This window comes from Salmo trutta, chromosome 14, assembly GCF_901001165.1.
Source record: "Salmo trutta chromosome 14, fSalTru1.1, whole genome shotgun sequence".
Taxonomy (NCBI): domain Eukaryota; kingdom Metazoa; phylum Chordata; class Actinopteri; order Salmoniformes; family Salmonidae; genus Salmo; species Salmo trutta.
The window spans coordinates 70,228,236-70,255,280 of record NC_042970.1 but is presented as its reverse complement, the minus strand read 5'-3'; the positions used below and the strand labels follow the sequence as shown (position 1 = coordinate 70,255,280).

Genomic DNA, 27,045 nt, shown 5'->3' with positions numbered 1-27,045 from the left:
TAAGTCCTGTCGTCTCCTCCCTCTGCCTGGTCTTCCTACGGCCCTACAGACTGCGGAAGCCCTGTTTACTCACGTCTTCCGGCACTACGGGGTGCCTGAGGATATAGTGTCTGATCGGGGTCCCCAGTTCAAGTCGAGAGTCTGGAAGGCGTTCATGGAATGTCTGGGGGTCTCGATCAGTCTTACCTCGGGTTTTCACCCCGAGAGTAACGGCAGGTAGAGAGAGTCAACCAGGATGTGGGCAGGTTTCTGCGGTCCTATTGCCAGGATCGGCCCGGGGAGTGGGCGGCGAGGGGGCCCCAGCGTACTCCGTTCATTCCATCCTGGATTCGAGGTGTCGGGCAGGGGGCCTTCAGTACCTCATGGAGTGGGAGGGGTACGGTCCGGAGGAGAGGTGCTGGGTTCCGGTTGCGGATGTTTTGGACCCCGAACTGCTGCGGGAGTTTCACCGTCACCGGCCGGATCACCCTGCGCCTCGCCCTCCGGGTCGTCCCCAAGGCCGGTGTCGGCGCGTCGCTGGAGCCGCGCGTCAAGGGGGGGGGGGGCACTGTCACGACTTCCACCGAAGTCGGCTCCTCTCCTTGTTCGGGCGGCGTTCGGTGATCGACTTCACCGGCTTTCTAGCCATCGCCGCTCCATTTCTCAGATGTCCATTTGTTTTGTCTTGTTCCATACACACCTGGTTTTCATTCCATAATCACACTGCATGTATTTAGTCCTCTGTTCCCCTCCATGTCTTTGTGTGTAATTGTTTCTTGTTATGTGGGTATTGTCAGGCGCTATACTTTTGTTAAGTTCTGTGTTTTTGGCACGCTTATGTTGTTATGTGCTGTCATTTTTTGACCGGAATTAAAGTGTGCCTATTTACTACATTCTGATCTCCTGCACCTGACTTCGCCTCCGTACACACCCTTGACACATTCTCTCATTTAGAAGGCTAATATCACATTTAATCTTCTCACAAAATAGTTTCTACAATATTTAGATGTAAATCTGGTAACTTGGAAATATACACATTCAGAGAAACAGTTATGTTGTTCTGCTCTGGTAGTTACATTACAAATTAGCAAGGAATTCTACATGATTGTTCTTTAAGTACCCACGGACAATTTCAACTTGTTGGAATACAGAAATATTGTTACATTATTCAATCTTTTGAGATTACCGTACTGCAAAACTTTCATTTTGGCAGAGTGGGGAAAGGAGTTTCGGTATTTACGACCGCCATAAACCTATGGTGGGAAAGAAAGGGGGGGGGGGAAGACCCATGGAGAGAGAGAAAGACCCATGGAGATATAGATAGATTGAAATAAAATACAATTTTATTTGTCACATGCACCGAATACAACAGGTGCAGACTTACAGTGAAATGCTTACTTACAAGCCCTTAACCAACAATGCTTTAAGAAGTTTTAAGAACAAAAAAGTGTTAAGAAAAAATAGAAAATAAAGTAACAAATAATTAAACAGCAGCAGTAAAATAACAATAGCGAGGCTATATACAGGGGGTACCGGTACAGAGTCAATCTGCGGGGGCACTGGTTAGTCAAGGTAATTGAGGTTTTATGTTCATGTAGGTAGAGTTAAAGTGACTATGCATAGATAATAAACAGAGAGTAGTAGCAGCAGCGTAAAAGAGGGGTCTGGGTAGCCCTTTGATTAGCTGTTCAGGAGTCTTATGGCTTGGGGTAGAATTTTTAAGAAGCCTTTTGGACCTAAACTTGGCTCTCCGGTACCGCTTGCCGTGCAGTAGCAGAGAGAACAATCTATGACTACGGTGGCTGGAGACAATTTGTAGGGCCTTCCTCTGTCACCGCCTGGTATAGAGGTCCTGGATTGCAGGAAGCTTAGCCCCAGTGATGTACTTAGCCATACGCACTACACTCTGTAGTGCCCTGCGGTCGGAAGACGAGCAGTTGCCATACCAGGCAGTGATGCAACCAGTCAGGATGCTTTCGATGGTGCAGCTCTAGAACCTTTTGAGGATCTAAGGACCCACAACAAATCTTTTCAGCCTCCTAAGGGGGAACAGGCTTTGTCGTGTCCTCTTCATAACTGTCTTAGTGTGTTTGGACCATGATCGTTTTTTGGTGATGTGGATACCAAGGAACTTGAAGCTGCCAACCTGCTCCATTGCAGCCCTGTCAATGACAATGGGGTTGTGCTCAGTCCTCCGTTTCATGTAGTCCACAATCATCTCCTTTGTCTTGATCATGTTAAGGGAGAGGTTGTTGTCCTGGCACCACATGGCCAGGTCTCTGACCTCCTCCCTATAGGCTGTCTCATCGTTGTTGGTGATCAGGCCTACCATGTCATCGGTAAACCCGTACGGCCTAGGGAGAAGCGAAGGTTGAGAGCCGTGCGTCCTCCGAAACACAACCCAACCAGGCCGCACTGCTTCTTGACACAATGCCCACTTAACCTGGAAGCCAGCTGCACCATTGTGTCGGAGGAAACGCCGTACACCTGGCGACCGTGTCTGCGCACACTGTTCCCGGCCCGCCTGCGCGATGGGACAAGGGCATCCCTGCCGGCCAAACCCTCCCCTAACGACACTGGACCAATTGTGCGCCACACCATGTGAGCCATGACCAGCCTTTCAAAGCATTTCATGGCTACAGACGTGAGTGCTACGGTCGTTAGTCATTTAGGCAGGTTACCTTGGTGTTCTTGGGCACAGGGACTATGGTGGTCTGCTTGAAAAATTCTGGTATTACAGACTCAGTCGGGGACAGGTTGAAAATGTCAGTGAAGACACCAGTTGGTCAGCGCATGCTCGGAGTACACGTCCTGGTAATCTGTCTGGCCCTGCGACCTTGTGAATGTTGACCTGTTCAAAGGTCTTACTCAAATCGGCTACGGAGAGCGGGATCATACAGTCGTCCGGAACAGCTGATGCTCTCATGCATGCTTCAGTGTTACTTGCCTCGAAGTGAGCATAGAAGTAATTTAGCTCGTCTGGTAGGCTCGTGTCACTGGGCAGCTCGTGGATATTCTTCCCTTTGTTGTCTGTAATAGTTTGCAAGCCCTGCCACATCCGACGAGCGTTGGAGCTGGTGTAGTACTATTCAATCTTAGTCCTGTATTGAAGCTTTGTCTGTTTGATGGTTCGTCGGAGGGCATAGCGGGATTTCTTATAAGCTTCCGAGTTAAAGTCCTGCTCCTTGAAAGCGGCAGCTCTACCCTTTAGCTCAATGTGGATGTTGCCTGTAATCCATGGGTTCTGGTTGAGGTATGTACGTACGGTAACTGTGGGGATGACGTCATCGATGCACTTATTGATGAAGCCAGTGACTGATGTGGTGTACTCCTTAATGCCATCGGAAGAATCCTGGAAAATATTCCACTCTATGCTAGCAAAACAGTCCTGTAGCTTAGCATCTGCTTTGTCTGACTACTTTCTTATTGATCGAGTCACTGGAGCTTCCTGCTTTAGTTTTTGCTTGTAAGCAGGAATCAGGAGGATATAATCATGGTCAGATTTGCCAAATGGAGGGTGAGGGAAAGTTTTGTACGCGTCTCTGTGTTTGGAGTAAAGGTGGTCTAGAGTTTTTTCCCCTCTGGTTGCACATTTAACATGCTGGTAGAATTGAGGTAAAACGGATTTGAGATTCCCTGCATTAATGTCCCCGGCCACTAGGAGCGCCGCCTCTGGATGAGCTTTTTCCTGTTTACTTATGGCCGTATACAGCTCATTGAGTTGTGCGGTCTTAGTGCCAGTATCGGGTTGTGGTGGTATATAGACAGCTACGGAAAATACAGATGAAAACTCTCTTGGTAAATAGTGTGGTCTGATGCTTATCATGAGAGACTCTACCTCAGGCGAGCAAAACCTTGAGACTTCCTTAGATTTTGTGCACCAGCTGTTGTTTACATATATACATAGACCGCCACCGCTTGTCTTACCAGAGGCCGCTGTTCTAGATAGAGCTTGTATGTATGTGTACTTTTGTACCTGTGTATAGTATGGTAGCAGTCTGTCTATGACTGTGACTACCAGACCATACAACATATCCTCCCTCCCTCCTGCTCCATTGTCCCAACTCCCTCTCTTACCTCAGTCAGTGATCTCTCCACCTCTCTCCACCTCCCCCTGTGCCTCCCTCAGGGCTGCCTGTGTAACAGATATGCCAGTTGAAGCAGCAGGCTAACAGCTCCAGCAAACAGCTTTAGCCACTCAACCCTGATGGATAAGCTACTACTCCCTGCCCCCTGTAATCAATACTGGTCTACCCAGACTATTGGGAGGCCCATAGCATTGTATCCAAAGTGATGTGCTCTGTTTCAGCTTTCGAAACACTGGCAAAACCACTCTGAACCCAGCCTGGTACACAAACTGATATATGTGTGTGTGTCGGAGCGTTGGGCCCTCCTACTGTGTGTGTTGTTTTTCAAACGGAGCACACACACACACACACACACACACACACACACACACACACACACACACACACACACACACACAAAGACGGGTAGCTCACTCCATTTGGACCCAGAATTATATTTTGAAATGCTGCTTTGTGTGTGTTCATTTCAAAACTGAACGGATCAATGGAATAATAGAAGTTGAGTAATTGTTTTGCAACAGTGTAACAAGTCAGATTGCTAGTGTTGGGGTTTTGATGTTATCTGTGTTGTTAGGTTTGGCAGTTGGAGGAATTAGTTGGTCTTTTGTATGTTATTTGCTGACATGCCATCCTAATAATGAGGGTTGGGCTCAGCAACAGTACAGTTCAGCACTAGGACATACTGTGTGTGTGTGTGCTAGCACAGACGTGTGTGTGTGTGTGTGTGTGTGTGTGTGTGTGTGTGTGTGTGTGTACATGAGTATGATGAATAGTCGCAGTCAGTGCAGCAGTCAGTGTGGTGAAATGTGTCCACCTCATCAGTTACTGTAAAAGGAGGAGAGGAGGAGAGGAAAGGATGAGGAGGAGGGGGAGGAGTGGGGGTGAAGAGGGACCCTAGGGAGGGTATGGGCGTTAGGGGGGGAGGATTGATGGTGTAGAGTTAGCTCTTGAGCTTGACAGTCTAGACAAGAACACTGTCTCACATTGTTGTCGAGCACCCTCTTTCCTTTGTTTGCTGAGGCATGGAGGCCCACCTGAACACTGTCTCACATTGTCCAATTCAGAGCCTAACAAAAATAGGCAAACTGCTGTTAGAATGCACAGTAAAACACAAATACATCCTTTTAATGCTCAATAGGGTAACACTTTATAGTACCTTTCATTAACACGCCATTAATAATATCATTGATTAGGCATGTGTTGGTTATTAGTAACACCAGATTGAATGGCACACTTTTTATACTATACTTTCCCTCCTATAGATACTCCTGTAGTACCCTCTGTTGCTCCTACAGTATCCTCTGCTACTCCTGTACTACTCTCTGTTACTCCTACAGTACCCTCTGCTTCTCCTATAGTACCCTCTTCTACTCCTTTAGTACACTCTGCTACTCCTATAGTACCCTCTGCTACTCCTATAGTACCCTATGTTACTCATATAATACCCTCTGCTACTCCTACAGTACAGTCTGTTACTCCTATAGTATCCTCTGCTACTCCTATAGTATCCTCTGCTACTCCTACATTATCCTCTGCTACTCCTATAGTACCCTCTGCTACTCCTATAGTACCCTCTGTTTCTCTTAAAGTATCCTCTGATACTCCTATAATATCCTCTGCTACTCCTACAGTACCCTCTGTTACTCCTATAGTACCCTCTGCTACTCCGATAATATCCTCTGCTACTCCTATAGTACCCTCTGCTACTCCTATAGTACCCTATGTACTCCGATAATACCCTCTGCTACTCCTATAGTACCTTCTGATACTCCTACAGTACCCTCTGTTACTCCTATAGTATCCGCTGCTACTCCAATAATATACTCTGCTACTCCTATAGTACCCTCTGCTACTTCTATAGTATCCTCTGCTACTCCTATAGTACCCTCTGTTACTCCTCCAGTACCCTCTGTAATCCCTACCGTACCCTCTGTTTCTCCTGCCATACCCTCTGTTACTCTTTTAGTACCCTCTGATACTCCTGCAGTACCCTCTGTTACTCCTACAGTATCCTCTGCTACTCATATAATATCCTCTGCTACTCCTATAGTACCCTCTGCTACCCCTATAGTACCCTATGTTACTCCTATAGTACCCTCTGATACTCATGCAGTACCCTCTGTTACTCCTACAGTATCCTCTGCTACTCATATAATATCCTCTGCTGCTCCTATGGTACCCTCTGCTACCCCTATAGTACCCTATGCTACTCCTATAATACCCTCTGCTACTCGTACAGTACCCTCTGTTACACCTATAATACCCTCTGTTACTCCTATAGTACCCTCTGTTACTCCTATTGTACCCTCTGCTACTCCTGTAGTACCTTGCCTACCAGACTGGTAGTGTTAGGACTGGAACAAGACTACTCCTATAGCTGTTTCAAACTGAGTCAAGAGAATGAGTCAAACCTTTCCAAAGGGCACGGCTGCTAAGGTAGATTGAATTCTCAGACCATGATTTGATTCCACTGGGGCCATGTGTCTCTGTACAGTAAAAATCAATCCCACCAATCGCATCTTGAAAAGGGCAGACCTTGAGGGATCCAGATCAGTTATAGTCTGTGTGTGAGTTGCAGGGATATAACACCATTGTAAGTAAAACCTATTTTTATGTTTATTTATTTTCCCTTTTGTATTTTAACTATTTGCACATCATTACAACACTGTATATAGACATAATATGACATTTGAAAAGTATTGATTATTTTGGAACTGTTGTAAGTGTAATGTTTACTGTTCATTTTTTGTTGTTTAATTCACTTTTGTTTATTATCTATTTCACTTGCTTTGGCAATGTAAACATATGTTTCCTATGCCAATAAAGCCCCTTAAATTGACATTGAAATTGATATTAGGGACATCTGCCTGTGAATGGGAGTACTGCAGCAGAGAGACAAATTCAAGGCTGATTTCATTGATGTGCCTTAGAATAGCTCAACTTGGTTTTCAAATGAGAGTTCTTCATCTTTTATGTCTTAAATGAGATGTACATTCTTTGTATGTCAAGTCTTTCTCTGTGTAGCGTCAGTCTATCTTTCAGTCTTTATCTATTACACACCAACACAGCAGTGTCAAAGCTTCAAAACATGCGCAATTCATTTGTTGATCCTTCTCTGCACAAATGAACTTGAAATATATGCTTGTGAGCTTGAGTTTCACCTGGAATCAACAACCAACACATTAAAGACATCTTAAATCTTCACTTTTAAGCATTTCCCTCAAGTACAGCAGCATGGTCATGTTCATTCCAAAAACTCACCACAAGGTGGCGTTCTCCTCGATGTAAATGGCCCTATCTGGAAACAGCTGTCTAGACCCAGATCAGCTGGGATACAGTGCAGACTGCAGGGCTGCAGCCAGTGACCCTGTGGCTCCAAACTACAGTAGGAAGAAAAGTGTCCCAGGGGGCTTTCCGTCAAAAATAAATGTGTCCACTGTCTGGTATTTTACTGTTGTTTTTTTCCCCTGTCGTTTTTCCCCCTCACTGTCATTATTGATGTACATTTTGGACCCGGGCTGTTCCTGTGAGAGATAGATTTCCAGACAAGATTCCGTGTCTTTCTGATCGTTTTTAAGATTCTCTCTCTCTTTTCCTCTGTCTGACATGGGAGGAATTTTCACACTTTCTTTTAGCTGTGATTTAAATGATGGATGAATTTGAATGGAATGGCCATTTCCACAGCACCTGTATCAGTGCTCAAACTAGTCTAGACAGCACAGTATTATTCATCAATAGATGCACTTAGAATATTGTATTATAGTCCCTGTCTGACTGAATGAAGGATGAACGTTTTTATACACTTCAGTTGAATGTCAAATTTGATTGGTCACATACACATATTTAGCGGATGCTATTGCGGGTCTAGCGAAATTCTTGTACAAAGTTGCTTAGGAGCTAAATATGCTAAATATGTCGGCACTAACTGACATCATCATTGCTCAGAACTCACGTTGTTCACCACCTTCCTGTAAATAACAACTACAATTCCCTTTGAGAGACAGTGGTCCCAGTCTTCAGTCTTCTTATCAGATTAGAATTGAGATAAGTCATGGACTCAAGTGATTGGTCAGCTGTTGGGGCCTCTCCACAGGCTATGAGCTAAGTAGCATTGTGTTGTCCCAAGTGATGGTGTAAGTCTCCAATTAACAGACTGGGCCTTTTTGGCTAATTAGAAAGAAGGGATGGGGTGCGTGTTAGGGGGGGGGGTAATTTTGTGTGTATGTGTGTGTGTTTGTGGGGGGGTAATTGATTCTCTGTACCCTTTTTTGGGGGGGAGAGAGAGAGAGAGACTTTAACACTGTACATAGACATTTGAAATGTCTCTATTCCTTTGAAACTTTTGTGAGTGTAATGTTTACTGTTCATTTTTGATTGTTCATTTCACTTTTTTTTTTTATTATCTATTTATCTTGCTTTGGCAATGTAAACATATATTTTCCATGCCAATAAAGCCCTTTGAATTGAATTGAGAAGGCAAGAGAGAGAGAGGGAGGGAGGGGGAGAGAGAGGAAGGAGGGACAGATTCATTTGGAGAAGTGCACATTTACCTTCAAACAACCGCGCCTAACTCTGGGGGCCATTGGGTGTAATTAGTGCACAGCCATCATGTTATTACTGTAGCTAAAGACCCCCTCAGTCTTTATCTCTCAATCTGTTCCAGTTCATACACTGTCAATAAGAAACAGATTGCCTGGTTTGGATAGTAGCTCACAGGATTTAAAGACAGTCTCAATTAACTCCTTAACCCTACTTTTTGCCCTAACTCTTCAATGTTTGTAGATCTGTAAGGTAGAAGCAATATGGTGGAAGCCCCCCCCACTACACACCTTATACCCAGACCTTTCAGATCTGAAAACATTGAAGGGTTAGGGCCAAGGGGATGGTTAGGGAGTCATTTGGGACCGGCTGGTACAGAACATAAAAGAGGAATGGAAGGTCTCCATTCACAGCAGTTCAGGAATGGCTTGACTGACCTAGCGTCCTCTCTACTGACCTATATCACAGAGGGTCAGAGGTCACATTTGTTTGACCTGCTAATCAATCAGTCAGTGGATCTGTTTAACTGGCCTCACGGCTTCCTAAATGTGCGTTCAGTGATTGAGTGGAGGCATGACATACTCATGTTTGTGTACGTGTGTAGGCCTACGGACAGTTTGTCACACACACATTCTTACTCTAATCAGTCGGATTTCACTTTTCGCCTTTGAATCTTTGAGTGACATGACTTCCTAGACATATGAAGGTCATTGACCTTTAACGTCTGCTGCCATGTGTGATCAGTCTTCTAAATTTAGCATGGTTGTACAGAAAGAACAAATGCTTATTTTGAAATGGAGACAGCATTTTGATTCCCACTGCCTGTAAAGGGGAAACACTAGCCCTCAGAAACCACACACACACCCACTTGAAATATTCTACAATATACTTACATATTTCCCCCCCTCCTTTTCCCCTTCCTCTTACCCTCTGTCCTTAAAATATCTCTCTCATTACGATACATAGGAAGGGAGCTATCGGCCAGAACTCACCGCCTCGCCCCAGAGGGAACAGTATTATTTCAGCCTCGAGTAAACTGGCCACTAGCCAGAGGGGCCGGACCCCCCCCATCCTCCTAATGTCTTTCAGTTGCCTCCCAAAAACCCGGGACTCAAAACTGCCAAAAATAACCATCCCTAGTCCCATTGACCACAAGCCTGACCTGGATGCGAGCTAGCTATTAGCTTAGCGACTGGGCTAGGCTAAATCTGCTAATGGGCTAATTTAGGTCACTGTTTCCTTTATTTAACACTAGCTAGTGTTTAGCTGCTACTGTAGGCTAATGCTAGGTTAATGGGATAATTTATGTCAATGTTTACACATACTTAACAGTTTGTTGAGTAGATGTATGTAGGCCACTCTGTTGTTGAGGGTTAATGCAATTCCTGAATGCTTAGCTATGCTCAGGACCATCATATGATGATAATCAGGGGTGCAACTTTGGTTTTAGAAGTGGGGGGGCATAATATATATATATATATATATATATATATATATATATATATATATATATATATATATACACTGCTCAAAAAAATAAAGGGAACACTTAAACAACACATCCTAGATCTGAATGAAAGAAATAATCTTATGAAATACTTTTTTCTTTACATAGTTGAATGTGCTGACAACAAAATCACACAAAAATAATCAATGGAAATCCAATTTATCAACCCATGGAGGTCTGGTTTCGGAGTCACACTCAAAATTAAAGTGGAAAACCACACTACAGGCTGATCCAACTTTGATGTAATGTCCTTAAAACAAGTCAAAATGAGGCTCAGTAGTGTGTGTGGCCTCCACGTGCCTGTATGACCTCCCTACAACGCCTGGGCATGCTCCTGATGAGGTGGCGGATGGTCTCCTGAGGGATCTCCTCCCAGACCTGGACTAAAGCATCCGCCAACTCCTGGACAGTCTGTGGTGCAACGTGGCGTTGGTGGATGGAGCGAGACATGATGTCCCAGATGTGCTCAATTGGATTCAGGTCTGGGGAACGGGCGGGCCAGTCCATAGCATCAATGCCTTCCTCTTGCAGGAACTGCTGACACACTCCAGCCACATGAGGTCTAGCATTGTCTTGCATTAGGAGGAACCCAGGGCCAACCACACCAGCATATGGTCTCACAAGGGGTCTGAGGATGTCATCTCGGTACCTAATGGCAGTCAGGCTACCTCTGGCGAGCACATGGAGGGCTGTGCGGCCCCCCAAAGAAATGCCACCCCACACCATGACTGACCCACCGCCAAACCGGTCATGCTGGAGGATGTTGCAGGCAGCAGAACGTTCTCCACGGCGTCTCCAGAGTCTGTCACTCTGTCACATGTGCTCAGTGTGAACCTGCTTTCATCTGTGAAGAGCACAGGGTGCCAGTGGCGAATTTGCCAATCTTGGTGTTCTCTGGCAAATGCCAAACGTCCTGCAAACCTTCTTGCCACAGCTCGCATTGATGTGCCATCCTGGATGAGCTGCACTACCTGAGCCACTTGTGTGGGTTGTAGACTCTCATGCTACCACTAGAGTGAAAGCACCGCCAGCATTCAAAGTGACCAAAACATCAGCCAGGAAGCATAGGAAGTGAGAAGTGGTCTGTGGTCACCACCTGATGAACCACTCCTTTATTGGGGGTGTCTTGCTTATTGCCTATAATTTCCACCTGTTGTCTATTCCATTTGCACAACAGCATGTGAAACTTATTGTCAATCAGTGTTGCTTCCTAAGTGGACAGTTTGATTTCACAGAAGTGTGATTGACTTGGAGTTACATTGTGTTGTTTAAGTGTTCCCTTTATTTTTTTGAGCAGTATATATATATATATACAACGGGTGGGTCTAATCCTGAGTGCTGATTGGTTAAAAGCTCTTTCCAGCCGGTGTCTATTCCACAAGTTACCACTGGCTAAATCTATGACGTTATAATGTCTATTTACTCTGTTCCATCTGACTGCGCAATCCACCGTCTCATCAACCTAACCAGGCACTTTATAAACTTTATCTCCATTATAAAAAGCATCTAGACATTATCTCACATTTCTTTTAGACTAACATTTCGTTTTCAACAGCAGAGATTTGTATAAACCTTGCTGTCTGTCTCTCTAACATTTGCAACATTGTTTCAATAGTCAAATTTGATCTCCTGCTCTCCCATAGTAATGAACGTGTTGGGAGTCGGGACGAGACAGACAGGCAGGCAGCGTTTCTCAGCCAGTCGAAATCATCATCATCAGCTGGCATCATTTTTATGGATATATACAAAAAAATATACATTGAAAAAAGGTATAACGAAACACAGCTGATTTGCTGTCTTTCCAGCTTCAGTTTGAATTGATTGTTATACTCTAGCTGTGTTGTTGGCTAGCTCCTCTAAACAACAGTGTTGTGACGAGTGAGCACATTTTCTATGCCAGGCGAAATCGCGACTCATTAGCTCCTTGTTATGGATGTATCCAAATAAATGTCACATGTCCACCCCCGTCCCCAGTGAAAGTTGCGCCCTTGATGATAATACACCTTAAAGCGTTTCTGGTATGATCTTTATCAGGGTCCTATTCATTAGGCACCAAATGGAGGACAACAGACTGAAAGAGGGAGCGATTATAACTTGTCTAATAACAAAGGCTTGTTCGTTTCCCATTGCAAAACTGTACACGTTGTACTCTAATGAATACTGTACGACCCTGTTTACCAGGACGTAGTTAATAACTGAATTAAAACACACACAGTATCGATTTAACCAGGAGACTGTTCTTGTTCTCAAGTATGAAGGGTTATTAGTTAGCTACTGTGAGTCTGTCATTGTTGATCCATCCATATAATAGTCATTCTATTTCCATGGATCCATCTATCTCACTCAACACGATGACGATGCACAATATTGCTAATAGAAAGAACTAGACAGAAATTCCAAAGCTGGTGTTGCTGGTTGTGGTTGATGCACATGGACATTTACAGTTGGACGAAAAAGTGCTTACACAGTTGACTTTTCTTGATTTTGACTTCTTTATAAGATGTTCAGGACAGGTGTACCTTGTAAATGAAGCTCAGCAAGCATTGTTTAACAGTCTCCAGGGTAGAGGAGTACAATTAAGTACTTTTCAGCCTGCTGCGGTGTTCGACCAAACAAGCGCTTTCCTTACTAAACATGGAAGGCAGTTTTCTTGTACTATTTGTACAAGTTAAGTATTGATTGAGTTAGTATTTTAGTATTTTAAGTTTTTAAAAAGATATTCAACTTGAAAATATGTCCCTGCCTCTCCTCTCCTCTCCTCTCCTCTCCTCTCCTCTCCTCTCCTCTCCTCTCCTCTCCTCTCCTCTCCTCTCCTCTCCTCTCCCCTCCCCTCCCCTCCCCTCCCCTCTCCTCTCCTCTCCCCTCCCCTCCTCTCCTCTCCTCTCCTCTCCTCTATTTAGGTTTTGACTGTCAACCTGGGAGCCATCCCTCTGTGTCTGTGTAGTTTTAAAGGCCCTGGTACCCCTAGCTCAGGTCACATTGCGTTGTAAACTCTGTAAGTGAGACCTCTTCTCCTGTTAACTCTCCAACACTGGGGACTGGCATAGCTAGGTGGGCCTTTGTTATGGGGTTTTAGGTAGACAGCACTGACAGTACACTAGTGTGGAGTAGTGTTAAGTAGTATTCAATACAAAACAGATATTGATGTGTTGAATTGTGAGATTATTATATAAATATGTTCTAAATCATCATAGAATTACAGAATATAGAATCAATAGAATTATTTAGTGTAAAATTATAGAAATATATTGAATTTGTGTTGCTGTTCTATGTGGGTATATCTATATGGACATATATATCTAGATGTCTATAGAAGCATAGCAGTGGATCCTAAGAAAGTGAACATGCTCATTGAAAATCCTGGAAATCTCTATCACCCAAAAAGAAGAGGATATTGGCAGCATTGCCAACACTGCAGCAGGCAGGACCAAGGACAGAAAAAGCAAATATCCTGCTTGCTGGTGCAAGAATTCTCCTTCCCCAAATTATTTCCATTAAAATCCCAGCTCTAACTATAGTCTCACTGTCAGCTGAATACAATAGCTTCAGTTGTTTCTCTTTAGCTGGAGGGTCATCTGCCCAGAGCGGCTGACCACTGATGACACCAGGGTAGGAGCTAGAGTCCGTCTGGTCACAATGGACAGTATTCTGACCTGACCTGGCTGGCCATTAGAACAATATAAGGGCATTATTCATGATCCTCTGTGGAGAGCTACAAAGAGGCTAATTGAGGCAGGGCATTGACTCTGAAAGGGCTATCATGCCTTTATGCCACTAGGGAGGTAGAGAGAGATGGCTACAGACCTTGGATTGGTCATCTGGTCTCGGGTAATGTGTGTGTGTGTTCCCTCACAGCGACAGCCCAGGAGAGTCATTTCCTTAACCTCTCATTAAAAATACCACTAACTGCATCGTCATCCTGATGAAACACCAAGCTGTTCCAAGCATCATTCTGCCCTCTGCAGTAAACACACGCACGCACGCACGCACACACACACACACGCACACACACACACACACACACACACACACACACACACACACACACACACTCTCACTCTCTCTCCCGCCACCAGCAGTCACAGCATAGCATAGCACAGCACACCACAACACACCCATTCAGCAGGGCAAGTTCCGCTCCGCAGTCCGCATTTCCTTAATTTAGCCGTAGTTTAGCTAGCAACATAAACCAATAATAATCCATTAAGAAGACTTAAACAGATCCTCCCTCTCTTTCTCTCTGATGGAGGAAACAATAAAAGGGGGGTTGAAGAGGAGGAGGGAGGGAGGGAGGGAGGGAGGGAGGGAGGATGGTGGTGCCGTTTCAAACGTCACATGACCAGGTTGTCAGTTGGCCCTACTCATTCCTCTCTCTCTCTCTCTCTCTCTCTCTCTCTCTCTCTCTCTTTCACATACACACTCCCATACTCGCTCACTCACTCACTCACTCACTCACTCCTCTCACACACACACGCCTCTCTCCGTCTCTGCTTGCGGGCTGAGCTGTGTGTGTGTGTACGTGTGTGTGTGTGTATGTTAATGAGGTCAAGGAGTGACAGACACCGTACGTGTGTGTCCTCTGTGCTGCCGTCCTTCACTTGACTCTCATCATGTCCCTCTGTTGTTGCTTCTTTTTTAGGGACTATGGATCATCCAAGCGCAAATCAGGTAAGGCACCTGTCTTTCCACCGCCCTATTGATTAAAAGTGTCTTCATGTTTTCTACAGTATGCATGTTGTAAGACATTGTAATTCTGTCAGCAGACTATCCTCTATAGGGTAATTGATTTACTTAAGTAGATGGAGGGAAACCTTACCCCCCCTTCTTCTTCAACCTGTAGCACTGAATGTTCTGTCATCCTGGTGAAGGGTACTTGTCACACAGCGTGATCTATCTTTCCCTTTAACTGTCGCTTTCATGTCTATCTGTCAACGCGGGTTTTGTTTAGTTGTCCGCTAATGGAACAGAACAGTGACAGACTGTTGACCAGTGTTTTTGGGATGTGTTCCAACTGAACAAACCCTCTGTATAGCTTCGCCTTGCCTTGAACCCTGGGTGGGGTCGGTAAAGTATTGAAACTCCTGGGGATGTCTCAAGAAGGATAGCCGTTGATGTTCCTGTTCTGTCTGCCAGGATTCATTATTTTCTGTTGTGGGGAGAGACAGACTGCATCCTAAACGGAATCTTATTCTCTATATAGTGCATTACGTTTGTCCAGAGCCCTATGGTCAAACGTAGTGCACTATAAAGGGAATAGGGAGCCATTTAGGGCACAGCCAAGGTCAAAGCCATGGTCAAAGCCATGGTCAAAGCCATTAAAATATTTCTTGGCTGTGGGCTTTGGTTTAAGGCACAGAGATAGCTTTGTATGACATATGCATTAAATGAATGTAGAGTGTGAAGGATGCTGGGGCAGATCCTAGAGGGAGACACCATTGTGCATACTGTATCACTACTGTATTGGAAAGTGGGTGGTTTAGCCTGGTTCCAGATCTGTTTGTGCTGTCTTGCCAACCCCCATGGTCAAAGAGTTGGCAGGACAAATCTGGGGATAGCTCAACCAATATGTGCATCTTAAAGGGATAGCTCAACCAATATGTGCATTTTAAAGGGATAGCTCAACCAATATGTGCTTCTTAAAGGGATAGTTCAGCCGAATCCATGATAATATTGGACTTCTATGGGTTTAGAAAATGCTAGCTAGCTAAGTAAGTGGTTGGTGACGTGGCTAATTAAACAAAACAGAAGCATGGATTGCCCTCTGTTCTTGTCCATGGACTGCTTTCAGGGTAAGACCAATAAGACCAATAAGTAGATTTTGTAATTTAGGTGAACTATCCCTTTTAATATCTCTCTTTCCCACACACAGAGGTTGGGAGAGTGAAGGCAGAAGCACACGTCAGCCTTTTGCATGAATTTTAAAATAGAAAAGAGCAGGAAATGCTTTGTGGTTAATGATCAATGACATTTCCGTCCTTTCTGAAGTCTAAAAGGCAACTATTTGATAGTTTAGTAGTGGCTGACTACCCATATCTACAAGCCAATATGATTTTCAGATTGTTTGTTATATTGCATGGTGATATCAGGGTGCTTTGCAGTAATATTATACTGTAATAATTTACCTTCAACTAGTTTTCCTTCTAACTTTGGTCTTACTTTTTTTCAATCTGTTTTTAAAATCAGTTCCAACATGCTTCAAGAATATTGAGTTTAATCAGAATGACTAATAGCAGTTAATCAAAGTCAATCATAATTTGCTAAATGTAACCGACAAGTTGTTTGGAGCATAGAACACGAACCCAACGAACTTCCTTACATTTTCAGGTTCGCCAATGCCCCGAATGAGATCACATCTATTCGATTAAATCCTTTTTTCTTTTCTTTACCAGAACCCTAATTTAATTTCCTTAGAAACTGACTGCTTTAAATGAGATGTAAGACATTGGTGCCTTTTCCTCATCCTCTTCCTGAGTGCTGATCTAGGATCAGTTTAGCCTTTTAGATACTTTTAGATACTGAATGAGATTACATGGACAGCGAGGACCTGATCCTAGATCAGCACTCCTGATCCTAGATCAGCATGTTTTATGAATTCAGGCCTTTTCTTTGGGCTGAGGAACAGGTGGTTTGGTGTATCTGCAATGACAGTGAGATTAATGGTTTGAGATCTTAGCTGGTTGGCATCAGATCCAATGCTCCCTTTGTGATTAAGTGGTTACTTTAGTCCATCTGTCTGTCAAGATTATGTTTTGTCTGGATGGACAGACAGTAAGTTCAGTAGTTCCCCCATCTGACAGGTTGTTGCATAATAGCCTGAGTTTTTACTTAACTTATTGGTTTATTGGGATCCTCATTAGCTTTTTACCGAAGCAGCATCTATTCTTCCTGGCATCCACACAAAAACATCCAACACGACAATAACACGGATACACTGATAGACAAGAACAGTTACACAAATGGGAAATACAAAACAATACAACTAAGAATAATGTGTGTGGAGATTGTGTGTGTGTGTGTGTGTGTGTGTGTGTGTGTGTGTGTGTGTGTGTGTGTGTGTGTGTGTGTGTGTGTGTGTGTGTGTGTGTGTGTGTGTGTGTGTGTGTGTGTGTGTTGTGTGTGTGTGTGTGTGTGTGTGTGTGTGTGTGTGTGTGTGTGTGTGTGTGTGTGTGTGTGTGTGTGTGTGTGTGTGATGACCTGACAAGGGAAACTCTGGAGCCCAGTTATAGTCTCAGGGTAATGTTTATTTCTGGTCAGGTCAAGTGGGCAGCAAAAGTCCTAGCCTGCCCATCATGTGTGAAGGGAGGCTGGGGCTTCAGGAATCCCATGATAAGTGTCACGATCGTCTAAAGGAGTAGACCAAGGCGCAGCGTGCTTAGAGTTCCACATGTTTAATAAATATGAAACTCACCAAAACAATACAGACAAAACCGAAGCGTGACGTTCTGGGCTGCTCACAGGCAGCTACACAAACACAAGATCCCACAAAGCACAGGTGGGAAAAGGCTGCCTAAGTATGATTCCTAATCAGAGACAACGATAGACAGCTGCCACTGATTAAAAACCATACTCGGCCCAAAACAAAGAAATACAAAAACATAGAAAAATGAACATAGAACGCCCACCCTAGCCTAACCAAAATAGAAAACAAAACCCTCTCTATGGCCAGGGCGTGACAATAGGCTGGTGCTGCTTACATGTCCAATGGATATCGACCAATAATGGTATCTCTTTGCATATGAAAGATAGTCTCGCCATATCTTCCCGACCCAGGATGTGGACTCGAAACCCTCTACATAAGAACACAGCATATAGGTTCCCTGAACTTTAGACCGCATTCGTTCGTTCCTCAGCAGGAATCAACATAGCATAGGGAGTGACTCTCTTAGCTGTATGTTAGAACCAGTAGTTAACATGAGGGACAGGGTTATAGTAGCACGCTACTGTAGTTTGTGGTGCGTTTCATTTGGGTTTTAGCTGCAGTATAAGTCTAGAGATGACATAGTGTTCGCCTTCCCATAGACTCTGTTTACAGTATGGTCTGCATGGCTCCATGTCTGCAATGCCACAAAATTGCATGGAGTTAGTTACAGCATATAGGCTACACCACTAACTGATTATGTGACCTTTTCCAAGTTAATACTGATTCCTCTATTAACTTTAGATGTTTCATTCAGCTTTTACACAATACTCGTCCCTTTTTTACCAATTTGACATTTACTTTCTTCACTTATCAGCTTAATCTACATAGTGGGAGTATAATCCTCATATAAAAACCCGAAACCTCCTCAGTCCAGATGAAGACCTCCGAGGTAATAAAGGCTGTGAGGAAAATAAAGGTCAGAAGTAGATGGGAGGGGGTCCCTCCTTCCCTCCCTGTCAGTCCTAGAGAGTTTCTGCCTTGCATGTGACGGCCAGATGCAGTGAACAGATTCTGCTTCCCAAATGCCATCCTATTCCCTTTATAGTGCACTACATTTAAGCAGGACTCATAGGGCACTGGTCAAAAGTGGTTCACTATGGAGAATAGTGTGCCATTTGGGATGCAGCCAGAGTGAATGTGGAGGCCAGGGGTTGAAAGAGAATGTCAGTCTGAATACAGTCCCTGGTCTAGTGTTTACGTGGCACCCCGCATAAGATTCCAGCGTGATGTAGAAATGCCTAATAGGGTTTACGTGGGGCCTGCCGGGCTGGGGAGAGGAGTGGGGGCGTTCGGTTGTGCGTGTGTGTGTGCGTGTGTGTATATGTGTGTGGGGTTGGTGTGTGCGAGCCTGTGTGTGTTTTGTTAGTAATGGTAAGACGGTTGGTGATTTTTTAACACAAGGAAGAAGACAACACCACATGGTTATGACAGCTCATCCTCCCAAGAAACAACAAATGTAATCATTCTTCCTGCCTCACTAGGACCTTGTCATTCTCTGCATTGAACCTCATCACACGGCGAGCTCTTTAAATGTCAGCGTTTCATCCTTTGCTATTATCATCCTCTGTCTGTATGTCAAGAAACAGCTGAATAATGTGCTTATAGAAAACCCATAGCTATGGCCTCCCGAGTTGCGCAGCGCTCTAAGGCACTGCATTGCGGTGCTTGAGGCATCACTAAAAACCCCGGGTTTCATCCCAGGGTTCGTCTCCCGGTCCGCGACCCATGAGGTGGCGCACAATTGGCCCAGTGTCATCCGGGTTAGGGGAGGTTTTGGCCGGTCGGAATGTCCTTGTTCCATCGCACTGTAGCGACTCCACGCTGACTTCGGTCTCCAGTTGTACAGTGGCTCTCGAACTTCGCCTCTCCCGAGTCTGTACGGGAGTTACAGCGATGGGACAACACTGTAACTACCAATTGGATATCACGGAAAAAGGGGGTAAAAAGTACAAAATAAATATTTAAAGTTAAAGTAAGAAAACCTATAGCTCTTTCACCCAACATTGGCTGCAGTGAGTGCAGTTATAAGCCACTGCAGTGAGTGCAGTCATAAGTCACTGCAGTGAGTGCAGTCATAAGCCAGTGCAGTGACAATACAAGCAGACAGTCCAACAATGCCCAAAATTAAGAGATATTTGCTCTCTATTGTAATGGTTGGCTTGGAGAGAGTGTAGCTGCGTTTGCCTAGCTCTTGAATCGGCCGAGGTCTCTCCCAAAGAGAAATGAGAAAGAGAAATGTTTTAGCAGCCAGATCCCACTGTGACTGAGTGACGTGAGAGAGAGAGAGGAGAGAGAGAGAGGGGAGGGATGGCGAGAGAGTGAAAAATGGAGAGAGATCCAAACACAGTCCCAGTCTCAATAGAAAGTGGGTGGAGAGAAAGAAAGAAAGAGAGAGAGAGCGAGAGAGAGAGAGCGAGAGAGAGAGAGAGAGAGAGAGAGAGAGAGAGAGAGAGAGAGAGAGATAGGGAACAGACCAGACTGCGAAACAGATGTAGCTTGAGCTATTTGGCCTCACCCCTCTCTCTGTCCACCCACATTCTGTGACTCCCAGCTGGGTGGGTTAACGACTATTTTGTCACCGCTAATGGCCGTTCCACGCCAGTATTTTGTCATCACCACCGCCAGTGTTTTGTCATTGCTAATGGTTAGCATCACTCTCGGTTTGCGATTGTCATTGTGATCAATGTGTGTGGTTGGTTCACATTTGGGTGTCGACTCAATAATGATTCGGAGTTATGTGTTGTTTCTAGCCCTAGTCTTGTCATTGGCAATGGTTGTCTCACAGTTGGATACTGTGTCTTCACTGTTAACTGCTGTCGTCCAAATATTGGTTAGCCAGTATGTGTTGTTTCTAGCTGTTTTTCTAGTCTTGGCATTGGTTGACAAGTGGTTGTCACTTCTTTCTGGACACATCCTGATGTATGCTGACAGCAAGCTCTGTGAGGTGCCGTCACTAGGCACGGCATGCTAGAGTCTCTCTTTGGTTTGACTCACATGCTTTTATGTTATGAAGACATCTTGGAAATGGGACTTGTTATTTTGGCAACAAAATCCAACAGATAGATTCCAACACTTAATGTGTTGTGACATCTGTTGTGAAATGTATTGTAATGTTTTTAAAATGGTCTATGACTGTCTTAACTTTGCTGGAGCCCAGGAAGAGTAGCTGCTGCCCTTGCAGCAGCTAATGGGGGATCCATAATAAATACAAATACAACTGAACTTCGACCAGACAAGCTGTCTCAATGTCTTTCAGTCAAAACATATTTCACATTTTCTCTTCTCTGCTTGAAAGCTTATAGTACAGAGTGATTGTAGGCCGGGGGATGAGCGATTACAGGGGGATGGATGAAATAGAGAGAGAGAGAGAGAGAGAGAGAGAGAGAGAGAGAAGGATGGGGGAGAGAGAGACAGAGAAGGAGGGAGTGGAGAGAGAGAGAGAGAGAGAGAGAGAGAGAGAGAGCCAGACAGCAACTAGCTTTTCCAAACATAATCTACTAAATCGATTACGGGACAGATGGCTAATAAGCCGTTCCAAACAAAACCTGGAAATTAGTGACCTTAGAAAAGCTATTTGTCACTGGCAAAAGTCCCTTAATTGCTGGGTAATGTGGACGTTGTGGGGTTGGTGGAAGGAGGAAAATGACCCACGCCATACCAGCAGGAAGGAAAAAGAAAACACAGTGACTGGAGTCTGCTCGGGTTTGTGGGCCGTCATCAGAGAACCCTGAAAGGAATTAAGAATTGTGTGTGTGTGTGTGTGTGTGTGTGTGTGTGTGTGTGTGTGTGTGTGTGTACGCAGCAGCGGCTCTCCACTCTCCAGTTAATATCAATCATATGTTGAGTGCTGTGCTGAAAGAAATGTCTCATCTTTCGCTAGCTGGGTTTAGTTTGGGGGGTGTATGTTAACTGGGGTTGACCCGGCTGACCCGGGCCACTCTACAAGCCTCCCTGGGGGGACCAGCATCAATCTCCTCAGCTCCGTGCGACTCTGGAGAGAAAGAGAGAGAGAAGCAGAGAGAGAGAGGCTCTGACCTTTATTATATCATTTGAAAACTGAAAGGGATGTGGATTTTCCCTCACAGCGGGGGAGTGTGAGGGAATGGGGTGGAGGTGTGGTAGGGGTCGAGGGTCACAGGGTGGGGTAGAGGGACCTCCTGTGGTGTTCTGGCTTGGGTGGATTCCCTCCTGAAATTATTTCAAGGAGAATGTCCCACAATGTTTAATGATTAAAAAAATATATAAGATAATGATATTCTACTATGCATTCGGATGGGTCATTTTCCTTGTTCTCTGCGGGCTGCTGGTTCCATTATGTTGTTGTTTCGCAACCCTTCATATTGGTTATGGTTGGTGTTTATGGCCGGCCCAGACAGCCCTAGTTTTGTCTGCATGCCCAGGTGAAGGATGATTTCAGACAGCGCTTCCGAGAAGAGAAGGATAGTTTGGACAGGAAATTTGAAAATGTAAACCTCATTGATGACAACAGACACCCCTACCTTGTCCCCCTCCTCTATCTTTTTTCTAAAACCCAGTTTTCACAGATTCTGGTATAATGGACACACACACACTGACACACGCACCCTGCTGACGTCTGACATTTCATTTCCTGACGAGATGGTGATGTCTGAGCTGTGTTTGTAGCGGGGAGCCTGGGAGGGGAGAGCCTTTGAAGGGGGCCAACGCCCCCCCCCCCCCCCTCTGACAATCCAGGACGGGATTGAGGGAGAGAGCGGGATGAAGGGAGGGGTGTGCCACGAAAATATGTGTCAGCCCAGGATCATTTGAGGCTATTTCAATTCTACTGTTACACTCTCAATTGCTACAGTATGTGCTGCTGAAGAAAGACAGCAGACATTTCTGCAATAACAGTCTTCTGTGATGGCCATATGCAGTGTATCACAACCACATGAAGATGGATTGAAGTACTTTCTGCAAAACACTGTGTTTTGATGTAAATCAGTGCTCTCTACAATGGCAAAGATATTATATTTGGTTTGCACTGTAGAGACTGTTCAGGTCCTGCTGTTTGTGATCAGGAGGGAATAACAGGAACAATATGATGTTGATGAGATGTTTGTGTTCTGAGCATCGTGGACTGAATAACATCGCCTTTTCTCTCTTCCTCCCTTTCTTCTTCTCTTCTTCGGGCCTACAGTATGGATGTACGGCTTTACCGACAGTCCAAGGAAAGAGGCCTCAGGTAGTCCTACTTGTGTGCGTGCCACAGGAGGTTGGTGGTACCTTAATTGGGGAGAATGGGGCTCGTGGTAATGACTGGAGCGGAATCAGTGGAATGGTATCAAATACATCAAACACATGGTTTCCGTGTGTTCGATGCCCTTCCATTTGCTCCGTTCCCAGACATTATTAAGAGCTGTCCTCTCTTCAGCAGCCTCCTGTGGTGCGTGGGTGGGGTGCATACGCTTGTGCCTGTGTGTATGTCGCAACGCTGGTGTGTGTGTTGTGGTGGCTATGCTTTCTATAACCACATGCCCATCGGCTTTTCCATGTTTGTCCCCCAAAAATGTTTTGGGGGGGGTTTCACTTCTTTTGCTTCGCGTGCATGTACTGACTGTCACTGGTTTCTGTTTATTTCCTTACCCATCTGCTCAAGATCAACTGTTCACATTCTGTCTTACTTTACTGACTTTAATCTCTGCATCCCTATGGACCTGCCTGACTGGATGGCTGTCAAACATTCAATGCACTTTAAACACCTTGCCAAACACCTTGCCAGACTGTAGCTGCCTGGCCACAGTGTGTTATACAGTACAGTTTAAACCAGGAGTCTGGTTCTTTATGCTGGAGTTCAACATGTTGGTATCATGTTGGTAAATTAACGACAATGAGAGACAGAGGGAGAGAGAGAGGGAGAGAGAGAGGGAGAGAGAGAGGGAGAGAGAGGGAGAGAGAGAGACAAACGGAGAGAGAGCGAGAGAGCAATAGAGTAGAAACAGAGAGAGAGAGAGAGCAAGAGAGAGGAGAGAGAAAGAGAGAAAGAGAGAAAGAGGAGAGAGAGGAGAGACAGGGAGAGCGAGGAGAGATTGAGAGAGAGAGAAAGACTGAGAGAGAGAGCGAGAGAGAGAGAGAGAGAGACAGAGAGAGAGAGAGAGAGAGAGAGAGAGAACACGTCTGCAGTTCTGCAAATAAACAACTCAGCGATGAATGTGTTTTTCTCCAGAAATAAACACATCACATCAAGCTTTTAACAGGAATAGAAAGGGCCTGAATCCCCCAGCATCTGGAGAGCATTTCCCAAATGTTATCCCAGTCAACTTAGGCGCAATTGGTGCAACATTTAGAGAAAAAAACAACTTTGTTTCCTTGTATTAGCAATTTCAAAGTGTCAATGTGAGTTTTAAAGAAACAATTATCCGGCCATGGCCCAAGCTATTATGAGATTGACACTAAAATATAAGCAACTGTTATGATTCATGATGTTTCCCGGTTGTACACACAACAGTCGACCGTATCCATAGAGACAGCATGCAGCATGTGGAGGGTTGATCCGGTGTTATTTTATAACTAAGTTTGACCCCATTTGCACCCTGTAGAACCTTACATATGTTCATTTGCCTGTATGTGCTTTGGCCATATCTCAAATTACACCCTATGCCCTATATAGTGCACTACCTTTGACCCGAACCCACATAGGGTTTGGCTATATAGTATTAGTGAACTCACTGTGTAGGGAATCAGAATAATATTATGCTGTCATAAGGGTTAAGAGAAAGGAAAATAGTTTCCGTTCTCAAACAACATGAGTAGAGGGATGGCTAAGGGAATAGGAAATAGGAGATAGGAAATAGGAAATATAAGGCCCATCAGAAAGATTTGAGACTCAATGTTTGTCTTTATTTGACCATATTAAGCAGTCACAGACAGGGGAATCTTCGATGAGGAGTGAAGACTGATAGCGTTAGCTTGTGTTGTTGGCTAGCCTTTTTGTTTAGATAGGCCCATGTGGAGATACTTAACTGTGTTCTATTCCAACGAAGCGTCTTGAGCTTGACCGTTAAAACTCAGCGTTTCTTAATCCCTTCTCTCTTCCTTGCGACATCGTAGCGTTAGGATGTTGCAACGCTCATTTTATAACACTTAGGTTTGTTAGCTGTTGTTTATTTGACCGTAGAAATTGAATTTCACCATGTTCTCAATGATAAACGTCTGACAGACATCGTGTGTCAAAGGATTGGGAAATAACCTGTCTTTAAATCCCATTGAATTATTCAATCCCGAACATCTTAATAGGCTTATAGCACAGATAGGTTTGAGTCCCAAATTGCACCCTGGTCCTTATTTAGTGCACTACTTTTGACCAAGGGCCGTATTAGTCTTTAGCCAAGGTGTTGGTTTGAAATTAGATGTGCTGTCATACAGCATTGTCAAAGGCTTGCTCCCAGATATGTTTGTGCTGTATAGCCAACTCGGTCTATGGTATGGCATGGCAATGCCAAAAGGATTTGACGAGACAGCACGAACAGATCTGGGACCAGGCTATAGCAAATACACAGGCAATGCTGTCAGTGCAGAGGATCCTCACCACCGACATGGTTTATATTCAAGGTCCAATTCCATTAGCTAGAATGATACAATAGCTGGCAACAATCATATAGTATAATCATATTCATATGGACACAGCTATTGGGTGGGTGTAGAATTATGCTGACGGGCCACTGTCTTCATTTTCCCACTTATAGGACTTGTTATGCACTCATATTTGTCTAGAGTAGAATAGAAAAGAATAAAATAGAATAGAATAGAGATAAAGATGCAATAGTATGACTGTTACCCAGACCCTTTCACACAACAGTAACACGCACACACACACACACACACACACACACACACACACACACACACAGTAGTATTATCTGCCTCCTGCATGTCCTTCTGTTTTGACTGTTTCTCCTACTTTGCTAACTTTATGTCTGCTCACAAATCAATTTCCACAGCAACTTGCAGAATGCATGTCCGTGTGTGTGTGTGTGTGTGTGTCCGTGTCCAATGTTTGCTTTCCACATTCGTTCGCGCAGAAAGTGGAGGTCCTTGGACCAAGCTAGGTGCCTAGAAAAACAAAGATGGCTGTCGGTGTTTGGGGTTTTTCCTCGTGATGTTTGGAAATGCTCCTGGAAAAGAGACGTAAACAACAGACCTGTCGTAAAGGGACGCGCATGTTGACATGGTGCTATTTACTGGGCAACGGATCGCGCCCTTGTCTATTGAATCTTAGACAAAGAGTTAGTGGTGGAGGGTAATTAACTTTACCGGAGTGCTGTGATATCAATTTAGGAATACATGGAATGTATATTTCAAATCTTCAGACTCAGGTTAGATAAGACATTGTATTTATGAATAAGGACAACGAGAAATGAAGTGGAGCCTTTTAGAGAGCAGGAAATTAGTAACAATTTGAAGAAAAATCCCAACGCGTTGGTACAATCGTATCACTGCGTAGAAAAACGTCAACAAACAGTGCTTGTGACTTAAATCAAACACACACCACGTGAACTTTGTGAATGAAGTCATTGCTGGCACTCAAGAGTTTATCATTGGGAGCTACAATGAAAAGAAGAGAGAGGGAAAAAAGGAGAGAGGGACAGATGCTGGGCAAATGTTTATGTGAAACACAAGAAGAAACCGTTTCAACTTGGGTTATGCCGCACTCTTGTTTTCTTTTCTCTCTCTCTCTCTCTCTCTCTCTCTCTCTCTCTCTCTCTCTCTCTCTCTCTCTCTGTCTCTCTCTCTCTCTGTCCCACTCATATGTTTCTATTTAAGGCCCTGTAGGCCTGACTGCCTTGATTGGCGTGGTACAGCCCCCTACTCCTTGTCCAACGGCAGGCTCCCAAACAGAGAGCGAGAGGAGGGGAGAGAGGAGGGGAGAAAGAGAGAGCAAGCCACACTACTGATTTTCCAGAGGAAAACATTTTCTATTCTTCCAGTCCCGACTCGAGTCTGTCGAGAAACTCCAACTGTTCAGCAGCTCTCCCTGTCCTCTCGTCCTTTTCTCTTTCTTTTATCCTCTCTTCCCTTCATCTCTCTTTCTTTCGGACATTTGTTTCGATTATGGAGGCCCCGTAACGGAGAACACATTTTTCTCTCTCTTTATTTCATCCCTCCTTTTTTCGTTTTGACTTCTTTCAAATGCTTCCTGGTCCGTTGGTGTGGGCCGGGGGAAGGTTCCGCTATATGGCCAGACGTTTGGGAATAAAATGCAGCGATAATATCCTGAGCGAGCGTTCTGATTGGCTGGGGAGGAGCAACAGCGCGGATTCGGCCTATGGCGGCATACCGTTACCGGGTGCGCGGTGGCGGCGGGCGCTTGCGCCCACCACGGGGTAGGGGTGCCATGGTGGGGACTGGGAGCTGGCTGACGGCGTGTTTCTTCCCGTCCTCCCGTGCAGGCATTGACAGCTCGGACCCTATGGTGCTGGAGCAGTACGTGGTGGTGGCCAACTACGAGAGGCAGGAGAACTCTGAGATCAGCCTGCAGGCTGGGGAGACGGTGG

The 27,045-nt window shown here is 44.8% G+C and overlaps 1 protein-coding gene across 5 annotated transcripts in view; it reads left to right on the top strand.

Moving 5' to 3' along the window:
* LOC115147223 (SH3 and PX domain-containing protein 2A-like) overlaps positions 1–27,045 on the top strand; it is a 130,150-nt gene that overhangs the window by 53,982 nt on the left and 49,123 nt on the right. For 2 of the 5 annotated variants that reach the window (XM_029689331.1, XM_029689330.1), the window contains exons 6-8: positions 14,753–14,781; positions 22,692–22,736; positions 26,941–27,045. The exon at positions 26,941–27,045 is cut by the window's right edge and continues 24 nt beyond it. In XM_029689331.1, the coding sequence (XP_029545191.1) occupies positions 14,753–14,781; positions 22,692–22,736; positions 26,941–27,045 (179 nt within the window). The remainder of the gene's footprint in view (positions 1–14,752; positions 14,782–22,691; positions 22,737–26,940) is intronic. The other 3 variants (XM_029689334.1, XM_029689332.1, XM_029689333.1) reach the window with 2 other exon arrangements.